The sequence below is a fragment of the Oncorhynchus mykiss genome, chromosome 18 (assembly GCF_013265735.2).
Source record: "Oncorhynchus mykiss isolate Arlee chromosome 18, USDA_OmykA_1.1, whole genome shotgun sequence".
NCBI lineage: Eukaryota > Metazoa > Chordata > Actinopteri > Salmoniformes > Salmonidae > Oncorhynchus > Oncorhynchus mykiss.
The window spans coordinates 15,868,770-15,877,502 of NC_048582.1; the positions used below are offsets into that span (position 1 = coordinate 15,868,770).

General features: G+C 46.6%; 1 protein-coding gene across 1 annotated transcript; it reads right to left on the reverse strand.

The window, feature by feature from the left end:
* Positions 1–964: 964 nt before the first annotated feature.
* Positions 965–5,189, reverse strand: LOC110497059 (protein downstream neighbor of son homolog). Its single transcript, XM_036951988.1, has 8 exons — positions 4,636–5,189; positions 4,279–4,359; positions 3,844–4,044; positions 3,516–3,694; positions 3,213–3,391; positions 2,513–2,928; positions 2,146–2,349; positions 965–1,635 (listed from the first exon to the last, which is right to left on the reverse strand). Exons 1-8 carry the CDS (start codon positions 5,053–5,055, stop codon positions 1,498–1,500), a joined length of 1,818 nt encoding a protein of 605 aa, XP_036807883.1. The 5' UTR covers positions 5,056–5,189; the 3' UTR covers positions 965–1,497.
* Positions 5,190–8,733: the final 3,544 nt, after the last annotated feature.

Here is an 8,733-nt window from a genome sequence, read left to right on the forward strand (position 1 = left end):
TTTCAAAGTTGTGAACACTGTACCCCATGGTGGCAGTGGGGTTATGGTATGGGCAGGCAGGCAGAAACAACGAACACAATTGCATTTTATCGATGGCAATTTGAATGCAGAGATACCGTGGAACGATCCTGAGGCCCATTGTCGTGCCATTCATCCGCCGCCATCACCTCATGTTTCAGCATGATAATGCACAGCCCCATGTCCACCTGTACACAATTCCTGGAAGCTGAAAAGGTCCCAGTTCTTCCATGACCTGCACTCACCAGACATGTCACTCTTTGAGCATATGCTCTGCATCGACGTGTACGACAGCGTGTTCCAGTTCCCAGCAATATGCAGAAACTTCGCACAGCCTCTGAGGAGGAGTGGGACAACATTCCACAGGGCACAATCAACAGCCTGATCAACTCTATGCAAAGATGTGTCGCGCTTCATGAGGTAAATGGTGGTCACAGATACTGACTGGTTTCCTGATCCACGCCCCTACCTTTAAGGGATCTGTGACCAACAGTCCCAGATATTCCCAGTCATGTGAAATCCATAGATTAGGGCCTAATGAATTTATTTCAACTGACCGATTTCCTTAGATCAACTGTAACTCAGTAAAATCTTTGAAATAGTTGCATTCATATTTTTGTTCAGTATAGAATAGACATGCTCTTGCGTGACACGTAGAAGGGAATCATGTCAGCTCTATACAATCCATTTCTATCTGCAGCTTTCAGAACGTTGTGTTCTCCTGGATGCAGCCCAGATCGGCTTCCCGTTAACAGAACATGAAACTCTAGCTGGAGGAGAGTCAGTGCACAGTGGTTCTGCTGCCAAGACACCACACTGTGACTGACTATTCTCCTCATGAGCAAATCAGGGGAAAAAAATAAGGTTATCAAAACCTTTCAAGGTTTAGACTTCGATGTTAAGTTTATAACAGTCATGGGGGAAAAAAATAAGTAAAGCAGAAAAATCATGTGACAAATTAATTTAATCCAATAAAATGTCACCAGTACAGAGATATAACGTCATTAATATAAAACAATTATGTTGAAATAGAAGCTCTTAAAACAGGAATAAAAAAAATGGTTCAAAACAAAAACATCTTAGGGCAGGGTCTAAAATCATCAGCAAGTCTTTAGCCAAATCCAACTCATTATGGCAAATCCAGGAATTGTACATGTACAAAAACTTCATTTCCCATATGTCATTGGGTTGTAAGTCCAGGGGACAGGGAGTTAGTAAAACTTCAATTGCCAGAATACCAGGAGTTTTTGACAGGCTATTCAGACAGATATTGACAGTAAGTATACAGCAGTGTAGGAATGGTACGGTCCACTAAAGGCATCTAGGCTGTGTCCCAAATGGCACCCTATTTCCAATATAGTGCTCTACTTTATTGGGCTCCGGTCAAAAGCATTTCACTATAAAGAGAAAAGGGTGCAATTTGGGACGTAGCCTAGCAGTGCTCTCTGGGCATTCTGATAGAGGCAGGGTGAGTTCCTCTCAGGACTTCCATGTGTAGGAGTAGTTGTTCAAATGGAGCTGTCTGAGGGGAGACTTCCCCAAGGTAGAGGGCTCCTGGAGCTGCTGGATGGTGCTGGAATGAAGACCACATCCATCCAGCTCTACAGCTTGCTCAGCCTGGGAGAGGGAGAGAGGCAGGGAGGAAGAGAAGGATATAAACAAACAAGTACAAATTATTTTTTATTGTGATTTAACTTTGAATTGTGGAGATCAACTGATGAGGCTTTATACCAGTCCGTTACAGTGTTGTCATGTGTGTTTGGTACGGTGGTGGGTTTGTGTGTGTGTGACTGACCTGTTCCCTGGTGGTGGTGTGTGTTGAGGACAGCGGTGGGTTTGTGTGTGTGTGACTGACCTGTTCCCTGGTGGTGGTGTGTGTTGAGGACAGCGGTGGGTTTGTGTGTGTGTGACTGACCTGTTCCCTGGTGGTGGTGTGTGTGAGGACAGCGGTGGGTTTGTGTGTGTGTGACTGTTCTGTTCCCTGATGGTGGTGTGTGTGTGTGACTGACCTGTTCCCTGGTGGTGGTGTGTGTGAGGACAGCGGTGGGTTTGTGTGTGTGTGACTGACCTGTTCCCTGGTGGTGGTGTGTGTGAGGACAGCGGTGGGTTTGTGTGTGTGTGACTGACCTGTTCCCTGGTGGTGGTGTGTGTGTTGAGGACAGCAGTGGGTTCGTGTGTGTAGAGTGCAGTGCTGAAGCCTCCTCTCTGAGCAGGCCGAAGCAGGCGGGTCAGGGCGTGGAGAGAATGAGGCATTATGGGTCCCGTCACCTCTAGACTGCACACATCCTGGTACCCAGCACGCACCTGGGTCTTCACGTTCACACTACGCGCCTGACAATTACACACAAGGCAACATGCTTGTAATTTCTGTTAGACACAGCAACGTTTCTTCTGAAACTTTCCATTTCTAGTTTTTGTTATTTCCATTCGAAAATTGAAATGTGGGAGGTAAGGCTCCTTAGACGGTTTCAGTCTGCAGCAGTGTGTGTCTCACCTTGAGTGAGTGTAGCGTAGCTCCTCTGAAGGCTGTAGGGGCCAGTAGGGTGGGGGGCAGGCCTGCCTGTGATCCAGCCCCTGCCACCAGGCTCTTACAGTTGATGAGGAAGTTGATGAGAGTGAAGGTGTGCGTTCCTGACACACAGACTACAGACTCTGGTTTGTGGTCTAAACACACCGAGTTGCGCTCTTTGTGCAGTTTGATGGAGATGTTGTCTGGTTTCTTAATCTTATCCTGCACTCCCATCTCCGTCAGCCAGGAAAACCCACCATCGTCATCATCATCGTCTTCCTTGTCACTGGCTTCAGACTGTGTCTCCTCCTCCTCTCCATCTGTCTCCTGGTTGTGTGCGGTTGATCCCTGCTCCTTGCTCTTCCTCCTCTCTTCCAGCAGGGGGAGTGTGAACTCAATACCTACAACCACAGGTATTTGACAGAAAATGTTTTACTATCAAGATTAGAATATCCATATATAAATGTTTAATAACAAACTTCTACATGATATTGTTGAGTGACTTCCTGTATTTATACCAATGCTAAATGTTTATTCTATTAGATTTACTGTTTACTTCTTACTGTTGTCACATTATTGAGAGGGAACCTGCAGGTCAGCGTTTCGTTGGACTGTAAACACCATGTGTGTATCCTGTGCATATGACATAATAAACTTGAAGGATGTACTGTATCTTGTAGCTCACCATCAGCCTTCATGGCCTCCCTGAGCCCCCTGGTGGTTGGGGTGAGTAGTGCAGTGATGTTGCTGTTCCCCGCCAGTCCTGAGGCTCTGAAAAGAGCAGTGAACTGGTAGGAACACACATAGAAATATGGACATAGTCTGGCCTTCAATAGACTGTACAGGGAAGACAGGCTCACTGACCTGGGAGAGAGCGGAAGGGAGACAGAGAGAGAGAGAGAGAGAGAGAGAGAGGGGAGAGAGAGGAGTTTAGTTTAAGATCATTTAAAGCTTTTGAAATAATACACACACACTGATGCCCACTCACCATTCACTCATGAGGCTCTGTTGAAGTGCCATGTCCTGGGCCCAGGGGACGTTCTTGCCAGTGAAGCTTCTCTCTGCTCCTATCCGGGGGAACAGAGAGAGCCAGGACAGGGACGGGTGCTGCCAGAACTGCAGACACTGCTGGAACCCACATCGTAGCTCAGCAGATGTCCGAGGGTCCTGGAGGAACACAGAGAAGTGAGTATCAGAGTTTGAGAGACAGACTGAGTACAATATATTTGTGTTGCTAGTAAAGCTCCTCATGTACCAGTACTCCTTTGCCTTGTGGTTGCCATTGGTGTGTCTGTGTATAACATGTATAACAGTACCTGTATACTCTGTGGTATAGTGGTGTACTGTCCTCTACAGTGCTGGGTAAGACCCTGGGCCTCCTCTGTAGCTCTGGGCTGTACAGCCCAGGAGAAGGGGAGCAGGGAGGTGAAAAGGAGACGCGTCTTCAGGCTCCAGTCTGCAGGGTACTCCACACACGCAGGGGGTGCTATGGAGGTTACTGCACCAGCCTGGGGACTCTGACACACACAAGATAAAATGTTGACTCACAAAATACCAAAACAACCCCTAACATTAGTCTGTAGCCATGAATAGTTGAATGGAATGGAATAAAAGCCTGCACACCAGCTAGTCCACAGCCTGTCTATAATGTAGATAGCTATGATTGTAACAGGCTTTTGGTAGCTCTCCAAGAATGGAGTTGGAGACATGTCCATAAGGAGTAAGAGAATAGAGAAATTAATAGAACTCACCTTCAGTATGGGTGTTCTCTCCTCCTGGAACAAATCCTCATCTTCAAACAGTGAGTCGTCTTCAGACAGAGAAGTTGGTTTCTGTTGTTAGAGAGAAAATAGGGAAAGATCAGAACAAAAACAGCGGTGTGAAGTCACCATGAGGTGCGATGCTTTGACAGATAAAGCTATTTGTCAACTGTGCACAGTAGTTAGCTGGCTAACACTGCATTTACCTCCTCTAACGTTACCTCTGTCCTACTGTAGTTTGCTGGACAATAATACAAGTCTGCTAGCGTTAGGTACAGTAGCAAGCTAGATTGTACAACAACAATAATAACGTGATAAACAATGTATAAACGTGTGCCACTATCAAACCTTGCTAGGCACGTCTTTGCTTAGTTCTTCTGCCTGGAGAAGTCGTTCACTAAATGGCAGTGTTCTTGTTGGTGACTTCTCTCCCTCCACTCCTGCAGAGCCGCCCGGTTTCACAGAATCCGACGAGTCGGCGTCGTCATCAGTGTAAATAAAGACTTTCTTCTTCGCTGGGCTGCTGAAGGTGTTCTCGATGCTAGCAAATGGGTTTCTCCGCTTCACTCCCCCTCCAGAGCGACCCTGGCCGAACAGGGGTCCTGGGGAGAATGGTCGAACGGCGGATATAGAGGCACCCTCACACGGGTTGGAAATCGCGCCTCGGCCGCCAGAACTGACACCCTCGCTCCTTGCTCTCTTCCTCCGCATTCGCAGGATTTCAGCTGGTCTTTTGAAACTAGGTGAGTAACCAGCTTGTTGTGACATTTTGTAAGGATAATGTAAAACAAGTTTAGTCCGAAAACAACAAGAAGAAAGGCGTTTAAATTAATTGTGTGCGTCCGATACCCCTCTGTGTTGTTTTTCCTTGAATATACTTCAACACAAAACAAATTTAGCGCGCGACGTGAGTGGAACGTCAGAGTCCCGCTAAAATTTCAGGGGAGGAGTTTCAAGTTACGCCGGCGCGCTTCGAGCCAAACAACAATTCAGATGCTTTGGCGCCATCTTCTGGCTAGAATTATAACTGCAAGATCAATTTTGCAATCGCATAAAGCCACTGATTCTCTAAATCTGCCGGGAAAACAAATCAATATAATTTATGTTTCTTCAGACATTAAAATTATATCCTATATCCTGTTATGCTTAATTAATTATTACAAAATATATATCCATAAGATATGTGTATGTCATTTTCAATACATGTTTTCATTTCTTGATTTTCTCATCTGCATTATGTCCGAGCAACAATCAGCGGTCCCCTCGACCCCTCTCTCCCTCTTGTCAAAGTGATTAATAGTATGTATGTTAATTCCTGTTAGCGATCATTTCTCAGCGTTTATCATTACTGTTGGTGATCAATCACGTTCATAGCTGAACCGAACTCAATGAAACTGCCCGTCAGTGATTCTTAACGGTTTTCAAGGATTAGCGAATTTGTCAATCGATTATTTGTGCTGTCATTTGGGTGGAAAGACAGTACTTTTGCCGTCTCAAAAGTATCCCAAGGTTAGTAGGAGTAATTGATTGTTGTGGGCCTTGAACTTCAACACACAGACATCCACATATGTTTGTGTCTGTGTTCGGGCCTGCCATGACTAACAGCAAAGCTAACACTTTCCAGGTTATTCCTTGTGATTGAGTATGTCACGCTCATAGGTTGCCAATATCAACGGGGATAAACTAGTTTAATTCGTTCCCCACGTTCCCGATGGCGGTGGGTGTTCTCCTGTTCCCCTCAACAGTACATCTGGCTTGTAGGCTACGCCTATCGGAAAAACTACCCTATATCAACACGGACTATAATAAGGTGGGTTTGAGGGTTTAGTGCACCTGTAATTGTATACAGGTCTTTTTCACTGACCTGGACATGTGCGAGCATTGTCAAACAAACCAGGGGTGTAATCATTAGTCTAAACAGTTTCAAAACGTTTAGAAAATGTATTTCCGTTGCTTCCGTTTAATAAACGGTTTGCCACAGAGTCGGCTGATTGAATACACCCCTGGTGAAACTTCAAACAAAGCAACGGAAAGTATGCGTCCCTGATGATAAAGTTGGGACTATAATTTAATCACCGATCTACACTTCCTCAAAGGAAGATCAACGTGACATGGTAGCCATACGTAGATCAAGTTTGGCCTGTTTCTCATAAGACCACCACAAAGTATGTGGGCCTCATTACGAGACGCTATACTCATTGAATGTTGATTTATGATAAGGTTCCCCTAACCAAGTTATGAGGAATAGACCTATTTGTCTGTGGATTCTTTGTTACATGTCAAAGTAGATGATTCAGTTGGTTTATAGGTAGGTTGCAACACATGAGTTATGGGTTTTAATCCGTTTGAAACCTGCTTGGAACACATAATAAATACCTAGATGAACTCCTTGGTTTTGGATAAAGAATATCATAGGCTATACTATAGACTGACAGTGAATAGTGGTGTATTATATTATCATAGACTGTGTTTCTGTGTCTCTTCCACCCCACTGCCCTCTTCTCCTGGAGACTGTGTGGTTTTACAGGCCTTGGCCTGAGTCCTGGAGAAGGATTACAACACAGACCTAACAGCCACGCTCTGTGTACCCACTGTCTGGACAGGTTCGCCTTTATTCAGCTATCTGTGTGTCAGTTTGTGTTTGTGTGTGAGAGAGAGAGAGAGAGAGAGAGAGAGAGAGAGAGAGAGAGAGAGCGAGAGAGCGAGAGAGAGAGAGAGAGAGAGAGAGAGAGCGAGAGAGAGAGAGAGAGAGAGAGAGAGAGTGGCCATGTCTGTGTATTTACAGTATATTTCAGAAGTCTTTGTGGATGTCTGTCTATGCGCCCATATCAGTGTGTATTTTAGTGAAGGTTGCGTTTGTCTTTCTGGAAACGTAGAGTGGCAGAGAGGGCAGGCCAGGGCTTGTCTGGTTGCCTGTGTAAATTCTTCCTGGGTCAGGAATAGCATAAGGCTGTGTGTGCTTAGGAGGGGGGCGAATGTTGGCACAGATTCCAGTGCCAACAAGTCCCTTTCCCTTCAGCTCAATACGAGAGAGGGAAAGGGAGAGATTGAGACAGATTGTGGGAGAGAGAGATTTAGAGAAAATACAAAAAGACTGGTTTTATTTTCTTTACAACAATATTTATATTCATAAAGTACAACTAAATGTGAGAAAAGGTGTATTGGATGTTGCTGTGACATACCTTTGTGGGAGGCAATGATGTCATCAAACATGGACAATGTCGTCATTTACATTTAAAGACCATTTACAACTATGAGGTGAACCATGTGGCAATGTAGGCCTTATCTGTTCCTTCACACACACACACACACACACACACACACACACACACACACACACACACACACACACACACACACACACACACACACACACACACACACACACACACACACACACACACACAGTACAACCAAAAATGTATTGTAAGAGAATAAATTAAGGAATCATAAAGAAAATGACCTGTTACACTTTGGTGTGACAGTACAATGTCCATAAGCACTGAACTGGGTACAGCATTCCCTGTAAATTCCTACCCTTAACCATTGTGAATCGAATAACAGTGCTGATTGTAGATCAGTGCAGACAATATCACGGCCATAAACCAATACAAACATGACAGAACAGACACAGATCTTGGCTGGCCATCATTTACATTAACAGCACTCTCTCCATTTTGAACAAGGGGAGAGTGGGATAAGGGAGGAGAGGGGGAGGAGGTACAAGGGGAGGTGGGATAAGAGAGGAGAGGGGGAGGAGGTACAAGGGGAGGTGGGATATGGGAGGAGGTACAAGGGGAGGTGGGATAAGGGAGGAGAGGGGGCGGAGGTACAAGGGGAGGTGGGATAAGGGAGGAGAGGGGGAGGAGGTACAAGAGGAGGTGGGATATGGGAGGAGGTACAAGGGGAGGTGGGATAAGGGAGGAGAGGGGGCGGAGGTACAAGGGGAGGTGGGATAAGGGAGGAGAGGGGGAGGAGGTACAAGGGGGGGGGGTGGGCTAAGGGAGGAGAGGGGGAGGAGGTACAAGGGGAGGTGGGCTAAGGGAGGAGAGGGGGAGGAGGTACAAGGGGAGGTGGGATAAGGGAGGAGAGGGGGAGGAGGTACAAGGGGAGGTGGGATAAGGGAGGAGAGGGGGCGGAGGTACAAGGGGAGGTGGGATAAGGGAGGAGAGGGGGAGGAGGTACAAGGGGAGGTGGGATAAGGGAGGAGAGGGGGAGGAGGTACAAGGGGGGGGGCTAAGGGAGGAGAGGGGGAGGAGGTACAAGGGGATGTGGGATAAGGGAGGAGAGGGGGAGGAGGTACAAGGGGAGGTGGGATAAGGGAGGAGAGGGGGAGGAGGTACAAGGGGAGGTGGGATAAGGGAGGAGAGGGGGAGGAGGTACAAGGGGAGGTGGGATAAGGGAGGAGAGGGGGAGGAGGTACAAGGGGAGGTGGGATAAGGGAGG